The sequence below is a fragment of the Pseudonaja textilis genome, chromosome Z (assembly GCF_049901715.1).
Source record: "Pseudonaja textilis isolate UNSWEBS1 chromosome Z, rPseTex1.2, whole genome shotgun sequence".
Lineage (NCBI taxonomy): Eukaryota > Metazoa > Chordata > Lepidosauria > Squamata > Elapidae > Pseudonaja > Pseudonaja textilis.
In genome coordinates this window covers 15,571,770-15,592,010 of record NC_142008.1, presented here as the reverse complement: position 1 = coordinate 15,592,010, position 20,241 = coordinate 15,571,770, and the positions used below count along the sequence as shown (strand labels likewise).

At 37.3% G+C, this 20,241-nt stretch overlaps 1 protein-coding gene across 22 annotated transcripts in view; it reads right to left on the bottom strand.

Annotated features, from left to right (window-relative positions):
• Window positions 1-20,241, bottom strand: part of PARD3 (par-3 family cell polarity regulator) — a 612,541-nt gene that overhangs the window by 498,414 nt on the left and 93,886 nt on the right. For all 22 annotated transcript variants that reach the window (XM_087915556.1, XM_026710113.2, XM_087915560.1 and 19 more), the window contains exon 2: window positions 11,598-11,699. In XM_087915556.1, the coding sequence (XP_087771682.1) occupies window positions 11,598-11,699 (102 nt within the window). The remainder of the gene's footprint in view (window positions 1-11,597; window positions 11,700-20,241) is intronic.

Sequence of the window (20,241 nt, the reverse complement as noted above, 5' to 3'; positions counted from 1 at the left end):
CATAGCTGCCTTGTCATATCAGAGAACAAATTAGTTAAGCTGTCAAGCTTCAAAAGGTGCTTTTGCTGTTGCAACTATTATTGCTTCTCAGCTTGCCAATGAATTATGGGGAGAAGAATGGGAGAGATAGACATCAAACTGCCAGTTGTGGGAACCAAGGATGTCTTGGCAGATGTTTGCCAGAGCCAAAAAGTTTTTCTCACAACAATACTAGAAGTCTCCATTGGACAATGTGACCTGATCTAATGGAGAGGAAAGACCTGAACTTTAACTATACACTAGTATAGTTTTGCACTAGTTTTGCACAGGAAATAGTTAGATCTGATTTTGTCCTCATCTTTGCCGATATGATACACTCAATAAAGTTTTGCGTTAAGAGGTTGAATCGTCTCAACTGTGCTTGCATTGGTTGGGTTTGTCAGCCAGAACGTTGACATAAATGTTTAATGCTTAATATGGATAGTCCTCTACTTACGAACATTCATTTAGTGATCTTTTGAAGTTGGAAAACACTGAAAAGTATCTTACAACCAGTCCTCATACCTGTGTCCATGCCAATGTCCCTGGAATGACCAGGTCAAGATTTAGGTGTTTGGCAACTGCTATATATTTACAACATATGAATGTTTGCAATGATCACTGTTTCCAATGATCCCAGCTGACATGTGATAAGTAAAGACTTGCTTAAGGACCATGAAGATTCACTTAAGGTTTGGCTGTCAAACTCATGGCATATGGGCCAGATGCGTCATGCTCTGGCCACGCCCATACCCAGTTTAGCAAAGGGGGGAAAGTCACAATAAGTCACGTGATGCAGCTGTGATGATACAAGTCCGACACCCCTGACTTAAGGATTTAACAAAGCAAAAAAATATTGTAAAATTGGGTATGGCTCATTTAACCACATCACTTACCAATGGAAGCCCTGCTTCCAATTATGGCTGTAAGCCAAAGACTATCTGTAGTATTTCTGACATTCCCATTTCAGAAATTTTATATTAGGCATGGGTATATCAAAGACTGATCTTTGTTACTTGTGAAGCACTGTTAAATTTGAGGGAAGTTTTTTATTTTATTTTTATCTTGCTTTTACAATTAGTTTTTAATAAATAACTCAGGGCAGCAAACAAAGGTAGTCCTTGACTTAAGAGCAGTTCATTTAATGACTGTTCACTAGGTTACAAGAGCACTGAAAAAATGTGACTTATGGCCATTTCACACTTATGACCGCTGAAGCAACCCCATAGTTATGTGATCAAAATTCAGGACACTTGACAACTGACTCATATTATATGACAGTTGCAGTGTCTCCCAGAGTTATGGGATTCCTGCTATTGTGACCTCAGACAAGGAAAGTCAATGTGAATGCCGGATTCACTTAACAACCAGAATACTCACTGAACAACTGCAGTGATTCATTGTGGCAAGAGACATCCTAAAATGAGACAAAACTCACTTAGAAACAGAGGTTATAAATTGAGGACTATCTGTATAAATAATTTTAATGAAAGATCTGCAAGAAATACCATTTAACTGCCAGCAAGAACAGATGGGGCCACAAAATAGACAAAGTAATAGAATATGAAAAAGTCAAAGTGCTCTGGGACTGTAGAATTCAAACAGACAACATCTATCAAGTAATATGTCAGACTTAACAAATGACAATAAGAAAGACAGAGAGAGTGAATAGTGGACATTGTATTAGCTGGAGACAGCAGAGTAGAAGAGAAAGAAATGGAAAAAATAATTTAAAAAAACCCCACAGATCTGCAAATTGAAGTGGAATGACTGTGGCAAAAATAAGCAAAAATAGTACCAATAATAATAGGCACCTGGGTGCAATCCAACAACATCTGGACTTGAACATCTTTGGCATTGCTAAAATCTCTATCAGTCTAATGCAAAAAAAGCAGATTTGGAAAAGCTGGCATCCTGTGACAATGTTTTTAACGCTATAAAATATCAACATCTGCCTAGCCCACATCCCTAGAATGTACCAAATCCAGTCTAAACATCTGGCTGCTTGTACATAACTAGTAATGCCCTTCCCCAAAGGAGTTGACCTTGCTGTGTTGGCAGGCCCTGCGTAATCCAGTAATGCAGTGGTAGGATTCAAAGATTTTTACCACTGGTTCGGAGTGTGTGACTTGGTGGGTGTGCTTTGTGTGTGCACACACACTTTGCATGTGCACTTGCACCAAACACACACTTTGGTGGTCCAACTCACCTCCTGCAAGCCTGCATACTCTCTGTCATTTCATGCTATTGTATAGGGCTCATTTCTACTAGACACCCAAGGCATGCAGTTTATAAGTGACTAGAAGGCAATCAAAAGCGAATGTTTTGTGAAATGGAAAAAAACCCTACTCAATTAAGGAATGTTTCTACCAATAAACATCACTGAAATCTGGATTTCAAAAGCGAATGTACCAGCTTTGGAAAGAAAGGTTCCCGGATTTATTTTTATATGTATGTATGTATGTATGTATGTATGTATGTATGTATTTATTTATTTATTTATTTATTTGTCAAAAGCTTGCAATATAACAGAAACAAGAATAAACATAAGTTTAAATACAAGAAATAGGAACTAATAATTGGGGACAATAGGACAGGGACGGTAGGCACGATTGTATGCTTATGCACGCCCCTTACAGAGCCCTTAGGAATGGGGTGAGGTCAACAGAGGTTAGTTTGAGGATAAAGGAGTGGGGGTTTGAGCAGGTGACAACAAAATCAGGTAGTGAGTTCCAGACATTTAGAGCAATAATGGAGCAAATGTACTTATGGAGTACGTAAGTGTGTAATTTTAAAATGCAAAATTCTTTACCAATGCTGAATTGGAAGTAACTGGAAAAAACAAGCAACTCAAAATTCAGATTTATTCAGACCTATCAATGATAGTATCAATTTGCAGACTGGGCAATAGCAGAGTAGAAAGTGAAGACACTATGTTATATAGAACAATAAGGAGAAGAAACTTGAGTTGCTAAAGAATTGCTTCATGACGAAATCGTTGTGAAAAGCAAGGACTGAATAAAAGAAGCTGAAAATCTGTGTTTGCCAAAACTGAATCAAATTAACAAGAAAAATTTGGCCAAAGCACTGAAACTGTTAAAATGGTTCCAACTGTAACATTGGAGCCAGTTGATAAAGACTATGTAACCACTGAAGAATTGGGTCTTAAAACAACCAGATATGAACTTACTGAAAAAAGAAACCTTAAATGGAAAATGCAATTAGAATTGAAGATGAAAAGGTTCACATATATCTGAGCAATTAAATTAAAGAGTTTCAGGCAAGGAAACTTGAAAAATAAGAAAATCAAAACTAATCTCTCTTATGTCAAGAGCATAGATGTTGTTAGTCATACTTCAGAAGAATTTTTTTTTAAATGGAATCAGAAAGGAAGCAATGGATTGCATACATGAAGTAGGACGAACAACAGGAAAGATATAAAATCGACAGCTAGTAGGGTCTGGAGCAAAGATCTTCAAACTTGGCAAGTTTAAGACTTGTGGACTTCAACTCCCAGAATTCCTGAGCTAACATGACTGGAGGAGGAATTCTGGGAGTTGAAGTCCAGAAGTTTTAAAGCTAAAGCAACAGACAAGACTCTAATCTATTTTGTCTGTGAGGTTGTTGTCTCATCTTCAGCATGAAAGCCAGCTGGACTTTTAAACTACTATGATTCCGATGAGACAATCCCATGATATAGCTTCTCTTTGTAGAATAAACATGAAAATTAAAAGAACTCTACCCCAAATTATTTATGACTTTACAAGTGAAAAGACAATTTAATGATCAAGAGAAGCCATTAATGTATGGTTTCCAAGTCTTAACTCTTAAGTATCTGAAGCATTTATGAATGGAGGCTGATTTTAACTGTTTACTATGATTCCATTTTTATCATCATTTCAATGATTGCTTGAGTATCTTTAAAATAAAGAAGTGAATTTAGGGGTTCAAAATAAAAACTTCTGGTGGATTTCTAGCAGGACTTATCATCTAAGTGACATGTTCCAGCTTGCTCTTTTGACTCAAAGAATTTCATGAAACAATAAAGCTGTTTGCATTTGAACAAGTACAACATTTCATCAGTTTTATGAAAGAAAGAGAAAAGCTGATGAAAAATTGGCCATGACAATGTGTCATCTGGACATGAATACAGTTGTTCCCCTACTGAGGTACAGCCCAGATACCTTTCACAAGCAACTTCATGCTTAAAATGAAAATCTTGTGAAATGAATGCCTACCATATGTGGCATCAAAATGTGGATTCATAGGAAAACTGAGAAAGTCAAGTATCCTTCTTCACCTCAATCACTAACCGATTGAGTTCAGCAATCCAGCTGAAAGATAAGGAATCTTTCTTTTTTTAATAAATCAAACCACAGAAGCATAAAATGCTCCAGATCATCTTGGACCAACTCCACAAACTATCTTCAATCAATTGTCCTTCCAGCCATCTAAATGTGGGCTACTTCAACCCTATATTTTCTCCACCCGCGGAGCAGACAGGCAGATGTTAATCAAAGGGTCTCTTGCCGAGTTTTAAAATGGATTTTGCACATAAAGCAATTTGTAATCTCACTGGAAATTTCAGGTGGCAATTTGATCACTTAAGACAGTTTTACTCTATGAATTTTTCATGAGGAACTATTCAGCAGTCACTATAAAAATGAGCCTTTTGTTTTCACTATCACTTCCTTGAAACACAAATTCAGCCAGCTCCTCTTTTCCAAGGTCAGGCTGGTAAAATGGCATGCCCATAATTTACTCATCCATAAGTGAGCTAAGCTGACCTGAAGAAAGTAAATAAGGAGCAATGACACTGACCCACTTGCAAAGATGTCTGATTTAAACAATCTTACCACTCTGCATTATACTACCTTGAAGGAGAGTATTTTTTTTAAAAAGGATGCCATATTATGCAGGAGGCAAAACTGCTGGCTGAATATTAAGAAATGATTAGGCCAGTGAAAAACATAAGTATAGCTACCGAACATAGGATGTTAAAAACAGTTATAACCATTCCTATAGGGTTTTTCAACCTTAGCAACTTCAAGATGCATGGACTTCAGCTCCTCATATATCCCATCTAAACCGTGACAGATTTTAAAGAAGAGAAGGGTAATATTGATAGACCTGTCATCCTACCAACTCTTGTGAAACAAGTATAGATAAACTGGTGCCAACAAGGCACTAACAAACAATTTATTTTATATATCATTACAAATCAAGTCAGCCAGTCCACTCCAGGTCTACAAGATATGAGACAGAAAAAAATATTATTTATTTTCATTCAGTTTAAAAAGTCTTAAGGCTGTGTTCAGGTTTTCATCTAGATATGCAATATGGAAGGCCATTCAGGATTCCTAAACACTGAAAGATTCCTAAATTCTTCCTAAGAGTAGTCCTCAACTTACGACCACAATTGAGCCTAAAATTTATGTTGCTAAGTAAGAAATTTGTTAAGTGAGTTTTGCCCCATTTTACAACTTTTCTTGTTAATTGGATCAATGCAGTTGTTAAATTAGTAATATGGTTAAGTGAATATGGTTTCTCTATTGACTTTGCTTCTCAGAAAGTTGATCACATGACCACAGGACAATGTAACCATCATAAAGATGAGTCAATTGCCAAGCATTCCAATTTTGATCATGTGCCTATGAGAAAACTGCAACAATTCAAAAGTGTGAAAAATGGTCACAAGCCTCTTTTTTCAGTGCCAAATGTTTGTAAATCAAGGACTACCTATAATTTGATTAGACGTCATTATAATTTGTAAAATAAACTGGTAAAAACTAGGAAAAATATTAAATATGAAGATGTAACTATAATGTAAGAACATAGATTTTAATATAGCATTTTAAACAAATTAGCAGCACAATAATAGGAAAAAAAGATTTGCTGAATTGTTTTTCAATAAATGGGAATTCTGGGACAATCTCACACAACATTGCAACCATCAAAATGTGAGTCAGTTGTCAAGCATCCAAATATAAATCATGTGACCCAGAGGTGGTATTCAGCAGGTTCTGGCCAGTTCCGGAGAACCGGTAGTGGAAATTTTGAGTAGTTCAGAGAACTGGTAAATACCTCTGACTGGCTCCGCCCCCATCTATTCTCTTCCTCCTGAGTCCTAGCTGATTGGCTGGATCTTCTTTTGCTGCCCTACACAGGAGAACAAAGCTGGAAAGCAGGTTAATAGGGTCGGGGGAGAATGGGGATTTTGCAGTAACCTCCCCTTGCCAGACCCACCAAACATACCACAGAACCAATAGTAAAAAAAATCTGAATCCCACCACTGATATGACCATGGGGATGCATGGTCATAAATGTAAAAATGGCCATAAGCCACTTTTTTCAGTGCCTTTGTAACTTTGAAAAGTCCTTAAATGAACTATTGTGAGTCAAGGACTATCTGTATTTAACTTACTTAGTAACCCTTCCAGGGCTTTCAGTTGGATCGCAGAAACAGCAGAAGATAAATTAAACTGGGGTGGAAAACTTCAAAAACAGGAACACAAACAATTCCTCCTGACTAAAAGAACAAGCTTGAAGCTCCCCAGGAATCTGTCTCACCCTTATTTGGGTGATATCACTGTGGCGTCGGCCTGCCTGCTATGACCCTTGGCTACCAAAATTAAATATTACCTTTAGTCTGGAATAAACATGACCTTCAGTTCTTTAAATGTCTAAATAGAAGCTCTCGATCCTTTGCAATTCACCAACCTATCATGGTCTAAGACAGGGGTGTCCAACCTTGGCAACTTTAAGACTTGTGGACTTCAACTCCCAGAATTCCTCAGCCAGCAAAGCTATCTAAGGTCTAAGATCTCAGGACATATGATTCTGCCACTGTTTGGTATAGGGATTGGCAACAATAAGCGGACTCCAAAAGGCACCAGATCAAAAGAGCACCTTCTAAGCACAATTGCTGAGAATTTCTAGCAGCAGTTCCTTTTTAAATATTGGTTGGTTTATTTCAATGCCACCAACATAATGTAACTTGCAGGGATGTGTACAACAAAGTATCGTTTATTAATGGTAAATACCCCCCTCACACATACTCGCTAGTCATTTCCGACTCTAGGGGGCAGTGCTCATCTCCATTACAAAGCCAAAGAGCCAGCACTGTCTGAAGACATCTCCACATGGTCATGTGGCTGGCATGACTAAATGTCAAAGGCGCAGAGAACATTGTTACTTTCCCAACAAAGTGGTCCCTATTTTTCTACTTGCATTTTTACATGCTTTCGAACGGCTAGGTTGGCAGAAGCTGGGACAAGCTAATTCCATTATGCAGCGCTTAGAACACTGAACTGCCAACTGATCAACAAACTCAGCGTCTTAGCCACTGATTATGTTTTATGCTGTGCTTAACTTTAGACTATAGACTTAACCTTAATAACAACAATCTAGTACAACAAAGAATTCTCCATACTCTTCCTCAAATCTCACCAGACAAGCTCTCCTAACCTTGGTCATTCTAAGATTTGATTCCACTCATCATAGCCTCAACCTCCTCTTAAATACTCAATTTATTCTCTGTTGGTCTAATAACCATTTGTTCCATCTTCTTTAAAGATGACTGTGCAACTTATCTATGCAACAAGGCAAATTACAAGTAGACCAGGGGTATTAAACTCAAGGCCCAGGGGCCGGATCTGACCTAGGGGTTGCTTAGATCTGGCCCATGAAAAATAGTGAAGGCCTGGCTCTGCCAGCAAATACATAGCTCGCAAGGGCCACATTCAACCCACCTGCAGCCCTTTTTTGGCTGGCAAAGGGTTGCAGGAGGCCATCCCAGCTGAAAATGGAGCTCGGGAGCCTCCTTTCCTGATGGAGCGCTCAGGCCACCATCCCTGACACTAGTGATGCCATGCTGGCCATGCCAACCCTGGCCACCCGCAGCCCCCTGAAGTCAAACACAACCCTGATCAGCGGTTGGATACAAAAATTTTTACTACTGGTTCTGTGGCATGGCTTGGTGGGCGTGGCATGGTTTGGTGGGCGTGGCGTAGCTTGATAGGCGTGGCTTGGTGGGCATGGCAGGGAAGGATATTGTATAATCTCCATTCCCACCCCACTCCTGGGGGAAGGTTACTGCAAACTCCCATTCCCTCCCCACCCCACTAACCTGCTTTCCAGCTCCGTTCTCCTGTGTAGGGAAACAAAAGAAGACCCAGCCAATCAGCTGGGACTCGGGAGACAGAGAATAATGGGGGCGGGGCCAGTCAGAGGTGGTATTTGCCAGTTCTCTGAACTACTCAAAATTTCTGCTATCGGTTCTCCAGAACTGGTCAGGACCTGCTGAATACCACCTCTGACCCTGATGCGGCCCTCAATGAAATCAAGTTTGACACCCAACTTGTAAACAAGAAAATAATTCTGCTTTTTGAATGAAAACTTTAATCAACAATAATTTAAGAACTTATTATTAATATTAATATTATTAGGAATGCTATAGTCTTTAAGAAGCAGTGGGTCCACACACAATACCATCCCTTTTCTACCCACCCCTGCCACTGCCAGTCCACAGAGCCAGAAAAATTGGGGATTCACTGCTTTAGCCAATTTGTTGTTTAAAAAATACATGCTATTAAATATGAGAGAAAGCCAAGACAGGGTATACAAGTCCAAACTAACTGAAGATTTTTAAAAGTTTAATAAAGCACAATTAAAAGCATTCATGACAAGGGAATGATCAAAATATTAGAAGCCAGTGGGCGTAGAAAGGTATGCAGTTGGCAAATGTGACAGTCAGAGGCCTTCTGAGGAAACAAGAAACCAGCCTGAATTTCTAGTTCATTGCTATCTGGTGGCAATCAATACAAATATTAACTCTGCGCCTTGCACATCTGATTTTGTCACAGAGTTTTGCCTTCAGAAGAAAGGAAACAAAGCTTAACAGAAGGAGGAAGAAACTGGTAAGCCTCAATTATCTGACAGGCTCCTGGGCTACTAATGCAAATGCTGCTATTTTAAGCTAAGGCAGTCAAGAATTACGATCAATAAGTCATTGATATTAAATACTCATACATAGTTTCACTAGTCAAACATTCTTCTGAAATCTGGGGTTTCTAAAGTTTCATATTTTCAGAAGCAATTGGGGATGAGGAGTGACAGGAGCAAATTAATGCAGTTAACTTCCTTCCCTGATACTCTTTATCAAAAGATTTCCACCTACAAGAACTTTAATCTACCCTTAAAGTGGATACTACTTGGAGTCAACAAAGCTAAATCCATCTCACTACATTAAAAGGTTGATCCCATGAGTCCTAGCATCCAAATCTACTCCCAACATTTCTTTTCTCAACCGCTACATCAGAGGAAAGTAAGGGATGATGGGAACATGATGGTTTTTCATAACCAAACATATTATCAGTCTTCTTTAAAGGACGGAATTTCCATCGTTCCTTAAAAGAAGCAACCCAGGAATACTATTTATTGGGTAGGAACATATTGTGGTGAAAGGTAAAAAGATTCCAGAGAAGCTTTTTATTATTATTCCCTAATCTGATGTTTCCAGATTCCAGAATGTCAACTACCAGAATTCCCAACTGGCATGAAATTCTATTTTTCTGAAAAATATTGAGTCAACGAAGTTATTTGGGCTATTATTATGAAAAGAAATTTTAAGAGAAGGCTACATACCCTGCACTTGGTGACCCATGCAAGGCTGTATCTGCCCTTTCACAATGCCTGGAGGCCGGAGGGATTTAAGTAAAGGACAGCAGTTTTTTTACTAAACTCTGGCAAGACTGAGTGGCTTTGGGTGCCTGCAACCTCAGGATCATCCTTAGTTCTGGATGCAATTGCAGGAGGCTAGCATAACTAGGACAGCTTTTGCCCAACTCTGGTTTGTACACCAGCTGCAACACTTCCTAGATCATGACCTCCCTTGCACTCAGTTACTCAAGATCGGGTCATGTCTCTTCTGGACTATTGTAATGTGCTCGGGGGGACTACACATTTGGAAGATTCAACTGGTGTAAAGCAGAGCAGCAAGAGCAATCTTTGGGGCCCCCTAGGATGGCCCATATTATACCTTTGCTTCATTGGTTACTGGTTAGTTTCCAAATTCAGTTGAAGGTATTGGCTATGACCTTTAAAGCCCTTAATCAGTGGCGGAATTCATTTTTTTTTTACTATCAGCTCTGTGGGCGTGGCTTGGTGGGCGTGGCAGAGGAAGGACATTATAAAATCTCCAGTCAGAGGTGGTATTTCCTGGTTCTCCGAACTACCCAAAATTTCTGCTACCGGTTCTCCAGAACTAGTCAGAACCTGATGAATACTACCTCTGCCCTTAATGGCATAGGTCCAGGTTACCTGATGAACCAACTTGTCCCGGTAGAACAAGCCTGACCTACTCATGCTAGCAAAGAGGGCCTACTATGGATCCCATCAGGCAAAGAATTCTGACTACCAGGATCCTGAAGAATATCCTTCTCTGCTGCAGCACCCACCCTTTGGAACATCCTGCTGTCAAGAACTGCCCCCACCTTTCTATCCTTCCTCAAGAGCCTGAAGATCTGGCTTTGCTGGTTGGCCTGGGGACCAGATAGGGGAATTCCATGTTGGAAGTGGTTGCTGGATTGACGGCAGACTCCACATACACCTCTTGTTCTCTGGTCTCCACCCAGCCATCTTTTTGTTATCATACTGATGCTTTCTCGTATTCTTTTTCATTGTTTATTCTATTGTTCTATTGTTTTACTTCTGTTCACACTCTTCATTTATTCCTTTTTGTTGTTATAAGCTGTCCAGAGTAGCCCACAGTGAGATAGGAGCAAATAAATTTAACAAATAATAAAATAATAATAGCATTGCCTAATACTATCTTAAAACATCTAATGTCATAGGAAATTTGTGTAATTTAATAATCTAATTTCTTGAATAATCTTCTACATGACAATGGTTACTTAGTCAGAAAGCTTCAAGCTAGTCTTCAAATTAAATCCATTATGTCAAAATACATGTGAAATACAATGAAAATGTTATGTCAAGATTTTCCATTCTATCAAGATAATGTATATTTGAACTTAAATATTTAATCTAGCTGTAGAAATATTTATCATACAATGCAGTGAAATAAAGTAAGTTTCAGAGGCATCCTTCAAGTTTAACAAAGTATGCATTTCCTAAGGACATTTTTATAGTTCTCTCTTGAGAATTCGGCTTTGAGTAAAACTTCTAAATGTTTGTATCACATTGTTAATTCATTTTGTTCCTTTAGATTTATAACTTTAATTAGAACAAGCATCATTATAAAAAAAATATTACTTAGCAACTGATCTCTTTGTCAATTCCAAGTTATTTGTTTTAAATGCTACAATGTTCTCTTCCCCCAATTCTTTATTAATCTGGAAAAAGGATATAACTCAAGTAATTTATAAAATGAGAGAAGCATGATAGATTTGCTGAAAATACAGTAAACTATTAAACACGGTTTCTACTCGGACTGTTTTAAAATTCAATGCTACCTTCTTTTCAGGTAAAGTCTTCCAGTTCTCCATAGAATATTAGCATCAAAAATTTATCTGTGCTCACATACAAGAAATAGTCTTCTTTGCAGTATTAATACTCACTCTGTCTTTGTCATCAGCCACATCACGGAGAATGTCATCACTGTCTAGGATTCCACCATCACTATGTTCTAGACGATGCACCTGTATCCAGTAGTTTGGATCCTGTACACACAAAAAGAAAACTATTAGATATCCCTAAACATCTATGGCTTATGAGTCAATAACTATAGCTTATTTGATGGTGCTCTCCACAATGAATTTTCATGCCTTCCAAGTAAAGTTGCCTTCTATAAATCAATTGCATTGATAGTAATAGCATTTACTTATATAGTGATTCACAGTACTTTACAGCCCTCTCTAAGTGATTTACAGAGTCAGCATATTGCCCTCAACAATCTGGATCCCCATTTTACCGACCTCGGAAGGAAAAAAGGTAGAGCCAACCTTTAGCCTGGTGAGATTCAAACTCCCAAATTGCAGGCAGCCAGCGCAGAAGTAGCCTTCTAACCACTGTGCCTCAATGGCATTGATCACTGAGGAGTGTGGTGGCGAGCTAGTTAAAATGCAGTACTGTAGGCTAACCCACTGCCAGCAGTTTGATCTTGACCAGCTCAAAATATTGACTCAGCCTTCTATCCTTCCAAAGTCAGTAAAATGAAGACCCAGATTGTTGGAGGCAATATGCTGACATGTGTAAACCACTTAGAGAATGCTGTAAAGAACTATGAAGAGATATATAAGTCTAAGTGCTATTGCTATTGTGTCATTTAGTGGTAGCAGATGCTCAAAGTATCCAAATATTAAAATTCCTTTAATTGAAAAAAAATCAGGGATCGAATTGGGAGACCTGTGAAAGTACTTGATCCTACCATAGTGACTTTTTCAACATGAACATGTGTAACCAACCAAATGTTTACTCCCATATTTCTAAATAGCATCTCTTTCAGGAGCCAAACATGAATTAGGATTGCCGTATTTCATTGCAAAGATCTGAAGAGCCAGAAGAGGGAAATACCATCTAACAACAGAAAATTATATCTAATATTTAAAAGAACAAAAAAAAAGAAATACATTAAGTTATAAGGAATATTTAAAAAAAAAATAAAAAAGAAACAGAAAATTGCAATACATAATCAATTTTCCAAGATATTCCACATAACTATTTCAGTGAATCTTTACCATATTTGATTATAATCCATATATCAACAAGCAGTGTGTTAATGTTGCAAATAATGTAAATTCTGTAAACTAGTGAGAAGTTATATTTTTATCATTCCAATGTAGCAGGACAAGTTTCAAGTTTTTCTATCTACTAATAGAGGTTAGGAAAATCCAGTTTCTTCATTCAGATGTCCATTTTCACCTAAGTCTATGGGTTTTTTTAAAATCAGAATATTTAACCTTGCCTCAAAGTTGATTCAATATATGCAAAGACCTCCTCCCTTAAAAGGAATACTTAGAGAATCTCATATAAAAATATGTATAAATGAAGCATTAATTCCATGATGATTTACCCAAAACTTTTCTATAAAGCAGTGGAATCTACAAAAGCAAATAGGCTTACTTTTTTTCCTTGAATAAGGCATATTAAGATCTACTAACATTTTTAAAAGCTCAGATATGGCCATCTAGTATCTGAGAAGCAGTCACATCCCAATTGCTACAACAAAAGAGACCTATTATGGATCTATCAAAGAATGTTAACTGGCAGGATCCAGGAGAAGAGCTGGCCCACACCCTTTGGAGGGGAGGATCCCTCTCCACCCTTTTGGCCATCTGCAAGAACCTTAAAACCTGGCTCTATCAGTCGGAGTGGGCCCCAGTGGGAGTGACAGTGTAGAAAGAAGCCTCCTGTTCTAATCTTTATTCAATGTCTCTTAGCCGTATTCATTTTTATATTATCTTTTTATCACGTTGTAAGTCACCCAGAGTTGTTTCAACAGTGAGAAGGATGGCGTAAATAAATTTAATAAATATATAAAAAAATAAACCTTAGAGGTAGAGGCATTTGTGCATGCATGTAATGGAACCCTGTGCATGAAAATGACTTGTTCGTAAGTCAGGTGAGTAGGTTACCCATGTAACTAAACAGTAGCTTGTCGTGCCATGTGCATAACCTGCTATGAAAGAAAATTTGGCTCTTACCGGAAATATACAGTAGGGAATTGAAATGCTTAATTGTAAATGTATTAACAGTGGCTAGAATTGTATTTACTAAAAATTGGAAAAATTAGAAAATACCAATGCAGGAGGAAGTTATTAAAAAAATAATGAAGTGTGCTGAAATGAGTAAATTGACATTCAAAATTAGAGAACAAGAAGATAAACAATTTTATAAGATATGGGATTTATTTTATCAATTGTTAGACAAAAAGATACGGTAATGAAATATGTTAGAGAATTTTATAATATAATAGAATTATACAGAACATAATATAAAAATGTACTACTATTGGATGGATTTAGGATGATGTAATGAATTGTTATAATATAAATTAATTTAAAATTTTGAATATCTCGTATAAAATGATGGAATAATAGTTTAGTCAAATAAATGATTAACAATGATAATAATGTATACATATATATTAGATAGATAATATGAGCATTTATACAAACTGTAAGTGAGGACTATGGAGAGGATGCACAAAAGATTTGTAACCAACCGACACACTATATGTAGATAAGTGGAAGATGGTTTTATGTTTTATGTTTTGTTTGTGTCTGTCTAAAAATAAAAATTCTTTTTAAAAAAAGAAAAGAAAATTGGACTGAACTTGACATCAAACTCCCTGGGCTGCAGTCAGGCATCAGAACTTTGACAGTGATAGAGACTGACAGGAAGCCAGTATGGATGACTGAAACCAAGCACCAGCAAGATTTTAGTAACCAGGCAGCATCAAAAGGATGAGCTTAGTTAGGAATGCCAGTTCAAAATTAATTATGGGCATGGAAAAATAAATGTAATAGTTTTTTCAAGGCAAAAGAATCAAAACAAGGGAGAGAAAAATGCTTTCCCCTTCTTGAACTTGATTCAATAGTTCAATATTTCTGAAATTGTTTTCTTCCTCGAACCAAATGAATCCATTTGTAAACTTTGACATAGACAGAACAGATGGTATGAAGCCAAGGGCATTGTTAGATTGGAGCAAATAAGCAACTAACACATTCTTCAACAATTAATCACAAACCAGTTATGCTTGGAGCCAATAGCAGAGCATGTTTGACAAAGATTTGGTTGAATATAATAGCTGTTGGGTTTTTTTTAATACAGGTGAACCTTTTGAAGTTGTCAGGTTAACTAAGGCTGTAGGAGACTTAATGATATGAATTCAGGAATGTTCACAAAGCAATTCAAAAAGAAACAACTACTATAAAGCCACAATTTCCTGGTAATACAGTTTATCGTATTTGTTTACCTGTTTAGAAACAGCATTATACCAATGATAAATTACTATGACATGTATGACATACTATGTAGCAGTACGTCAACCTAAAAAAAAATATTGATTTACACAGTTTATAAAGAATTATTAACAATTGTTACCTTTTATTATTCTTGTAAAATGCTGTTTTAAACACAAAATTTAAGCATGAATATAATAAAATGATGATGATGATAATATGAGTTCACTTTTTGGATAACAGATTTAGTTGTGGCTGTCTAGTAAGTGTGCAAATAGCAAAAAAACAGAAAGAAGGAAAAATAACTAACAAATGAAATCCATATGCTGACTACAAATAACAATATAAAATCTTGTATTTATCATTAAATGTAGACTATGCAGAGACATATTGGGTCATTTTATCATTTTTAAAAAGAAATAGGTAACATGCTCATATTATGGAACTATTAGCTCCCCAATCAAGGTTATACATTTCCTTCCTTCAGGCCAATTGGTTAAACCATAACTATTCATGTATTTTAAGAATAATGTACTAAAATCTCTGAATGTAAAGTTTTTTTACCAAAATTCTATTGATATATGCAGCAATTTCAAAGGAAAGCAAAGCTACAGCTAGACAGGATCAAATCATATGAGTTCAAGAATATTCAAATTTCTTCCAATGCCAACATTATAAAATCTGAATTCCATGCCTTTTTAAGCATTTGTTTAAGTAGTCCATAAGACAATAATATTTCAATGAATCAACTATATTTTTAAATCCTAAAATCTTTACAGACATGACCCACTGATTATCCAGAATTGGATATTCTTGGTCTTCACTCCATAATTTAGGTATATAGTAAAATCTTTCATTTTCTATTTTACCATGTAATTGAATTGTTGATTCTTGTGCAAAATTATAACTACCTCAGAGGTTGCTAGACTATCTGGCTCATAGTGTAAGTTTCAGCTGTATATAGCACTAAACAAATATTACAATGAGAGTCATATTCAGCATAATGTACAATCTGTAAAATATTTTTATAACCATTAGAAATCAACGGTTCCAAACATGTTGATTTGTTTGGCCCAATATTCAAACTAAAAATTTACTCTGCTATTTTCTAATTTGTAGCACTTGAGACTATATTCCTGGCACTTTTCAAAGTTGAAAATGAAGAGCCACTTTAAATAAACCTGGCACAATTTCAGAGGTATTACATGCTTATATTCCAAGTAGACCAAAGTCATAAAGTCTCGTTCCAAAATGTATCTCATTCCAAAATATATAGATCAGTGGTGGCAAACTTTTTTCGGCTCCCGTGCTGCTAATTGTGCGTGCGCTCGTTCACTCATGTGCCAACACCCAGAAGACAATATGTGCTGCCCCACCCCCTGCACATGTGTAAACGATCCCCCACAGCACGTTGCACGCAATCCCCTTGCTGCGCTCCACTCGTCTGCACATGTGCACAAGATTCCCCCACCACACACCGCAAACCTCTGTGCATACTTGTGCAATCCCCTTGCTACATGCCACTCATCTGTGCATGCGCAAGATTCCCCCGCTGCGTGCCTCTGCGCATGCATGCTCAATCCCCTTGCCGCGTGCTGCTCATCTGTGCATGCGCGTGATTCCCTTGCTGCACTGCTCATCTGCGCATGCATGCCGGATCCCTCCACGTACCATACATCTCTGCACATGTGCACATGTCTCCTGCAAATCCCGCCCCCCTGCATGCACACCAGATACCCAACAATCAGCAGTTGGGCAGCGGCGGTGTGCATGCATGCGCAGTGGGGCTCTTCCGGGCAAGCTCTCACATGCCAGGGGAAATGGCTCTGTGTGCCACTTTCAGCACGCGTGACATAGGTTTGCCGTCACAGATATAGATCAGGAGTGGGATTCAATTTTTTAACAACCGGTTCTGTGGGAGTGGCTTAGTTTGTGGGTGTGGCTTGGTGGTCATGTGACTGGGTGGACGTGGTTTGGTGGTCATGTTATTGGCTGGGCGTGGCCAACTCAATATCACTCACATCGAGGCATGCATCTCCTCACCTGGCCTCTCATGACTGTGGGAATGCTGCAACAGTCATAAGTGTGAAAAATGGTTATAAGTCACTTTTTTCAGTGCCATTGTAACTTTGAATGGTCACTCCACACAAGCAAAGTACCTACAAAGGAGGGGGGAAAAACTCCAGAGAAGTTCCTGAGACAGGAAGTCTAGTCCTGCCAGGGTTAACGGAGAGGCAGTTTCTGTAAGCAACACCAGAACGTTTCCTTCCTGCCTTCCTTACAGGATTAGGCCAGTAATTTCTTCTAACAACTGGTTCTTTGAACTGCTTAGAATGTTAACAATCGGTTCTAGAGAATAAGTGCGAACTGGTAGAATCCCACTCCTGATATAGATGATCATATAAAGGTCTAAAATCTTATAGAATTAAGTTTAATTGTAACATTAAACTTGTCCCAAAAGATTTTAACTTTGTTATATTTAATGAAATTACAGGTATTTTTACAGGTATACATTCAGATATTTGGTGACACATTTTGAAAAAATCATAAACCCAAGTATTTTAAAGGATCTAAGAAAATTGACAATCCTAATCCTATATAAGAATCTAGAGTAGGTTCCAAAAACAACAAATAAGACTTGTTTTAGCTAATGGTACAATAAACTGTATTGCTGTTATGAGTTTCAATTATTTTGATTATGACATTAGCCATAACTTTAATAGTTTATATAGGAACACTTTATATTCAATGCTGAGTGCCACTGCACAATATCTTAAGACAATCTAATGTACAAACTAAGGGTGGGAGAACCGAACTGAAGATGAGGGAAAATAAGATATACTTGGGTGCCGATATAACTTCATAGGTTGAAAAACAAATCAGTTTTTAATAAATGTAGCCACTAGGTGGAGATACTAAATTGTAATACTGTACAATGAACAAAAGAGAGTAAAAGCGAAAAGCCCAACCTTACTAGAATACATTATACATTTAATTTGAATCCTATCAAAAGCCTTTCCAGCATGTAACTAGATTAACAACCAATTCCAATTTATTTGCTGTAATATCCATGCTATCAATCATCACATAAATATTGTCATATACTTGTTTTATTTATCAATCTAGATTGATATGGATGAATTATAGATAATATAATCCTTTGTAACTTCATGGCTAATATTTCAGGCAATATTTTACTGTCTACATTAAGCAAATATATTGATCTTTACTTTGCACATCTTACACAATCTTTCTCAAGTCTCAATATTACTGTAATATAATCCTCATAAAACAATAAAGGAAATACAGAAATATTAAATGATTTATTAAAGACTTCCAATGATAAGCCTCTAAAATGCTTTTGGAGGAGTCTATGTTTATTATATTTTAATCAGTATAATATATGTAGGTTTTAGTTCTTCGCTATATAACCACAGGATTTTCCCAACTCCGTTGCTGCAGAATTTCTTTTTCTTTTTAATTAATGACGTAACATTTTCTTTTTCTTCCCACATTTCCCCCCAAGTACAGAGTCCACTTTTTGGTGGATCAATAAAAAGTTCATCTCTTGTTCATCTATTGATTGCAACAGGAATTGACCCACTGGCTTGTCACATGAGCCTGACATTGTGAGCTGAGAGGGCGGAACTGGCCCAAAGTCACCCAGCCAGCTTTCATGTCTAAAGTAGGACTAGAATTTACAGTCTCCTGATATTTAGCCAGCTTACCACTCAACCAAACTGTTTTCAAATTCCGAGATATTTTCCCATATTCTTTCACCTGAGCATTGTATATTAGGAATCATTCCGTTACTAAAACATATATCCAACATCCAAACATATATCCAAAACAATTTTTTCCCTAAGTCATATATAACACATATTGAAACTAGCTTTTTGATACACCCCTTCTCTTCACAATTTCAATTTGTGTGTGTGTGTGTGTGTGTGTGTGTGTGTGTGTGTGTGTGCGTGTGTGTGTACGTGAGATATTTAATGTGCTATGTGAGCTAGGTGGCATAGGTATATATTTTCCCCCTCCCAATCACTTCGCTGTTGGCAGCAGAGCTCAAAAGAAAACAAGTAGAAAAAGAAAGCTTTTATGCTCATAAAGAAAACAGATTACAAAACAAAGTTATCATTATTCAATCTTACGAGTTGGACCTCCCTTGCTCTGCTCCCCCATAGTTCTTAGCTTGTATAAAAGTTTAAATTTATAAGAACCTTAACAAAGTAACCTAGGGGATTAAAAAAACAACACTGGAAAGCAGAATCTGAGAGGGCAAAATAATGAGTGAGTAAACAGAGGGGCCCACAAAAATCCAACTCTGCTCATATTAGTTGTGTGTGGATTCTGAAAATTATCTGGAAGAAGTGCTCCAGATCTGGCATGCTTTAAAAAGTTAACCCATAGAAACTTGAAAAAAGAATGCGGCTATTTTAACTCACAACCAAGAGGTTGAGAAGTGCTTGTAAAAAACATTCAAGTACTTCCTCTAAATCAGTTTTGAAGCACGTAAATAATACGCAACTACAACTGAATCCAGAATTTCCATTGCTGAGCAAGGCAGTTGTAAAGGGAATTGCACCCAATGTTAGGTTTTTTTGCCATGGTTATGGTGAATCTGGCTTCTCCTCCCCTCATTCAATTTTCTTGTTGGATTGAGAAAGTCACAAATGTTGGCCACTTGGATTCTGCAACCATTATACACATCAGTTGCCAATCACCTAAATTTGATCACTGTGCCCATAAAGATGATGCAATGATCATAAGTGTGAGGGCTGGCCATAAGCGACACTTTTCAGTGTTACTGTAACATTAAATGGTCTCTAAATGGATCGCTGAGAGTCAAGGACTTCCTATATACATATAAAAAGGCTATAGGTACTTATCGAAATACCAGTTTTTAGATGTAAAAACAAAATCAAATAAATCACTTCAGAATTTTTTCCCAGCTTTAATATATAATACACAAGTGTACAATTCAATTGAAAAACAAACTGAAATCTTTGGAGGGAAAAATAAAACAATCAACCAATGGAACAGCTTGCCCTGGGAAGTTGCAGGAACATCATCACTTGAGACTTTCAAGAAAAAATTGGACTCCCATTTGTCAGAAAAGGTGTAGGGTCTCCCGCTTGGGCGGGGGTGGTGGATTAAATGACCTACAAGGTCCCTTCCAACTCTGATTTTCTACTATCTAATAAAAAAATACAATAACATGGTTTCTTAAACGTGCACATTAGCTTGTCAGTAAGAATGTGGCTGTGTTCAGAATTAACCAATCATATTCAAACTG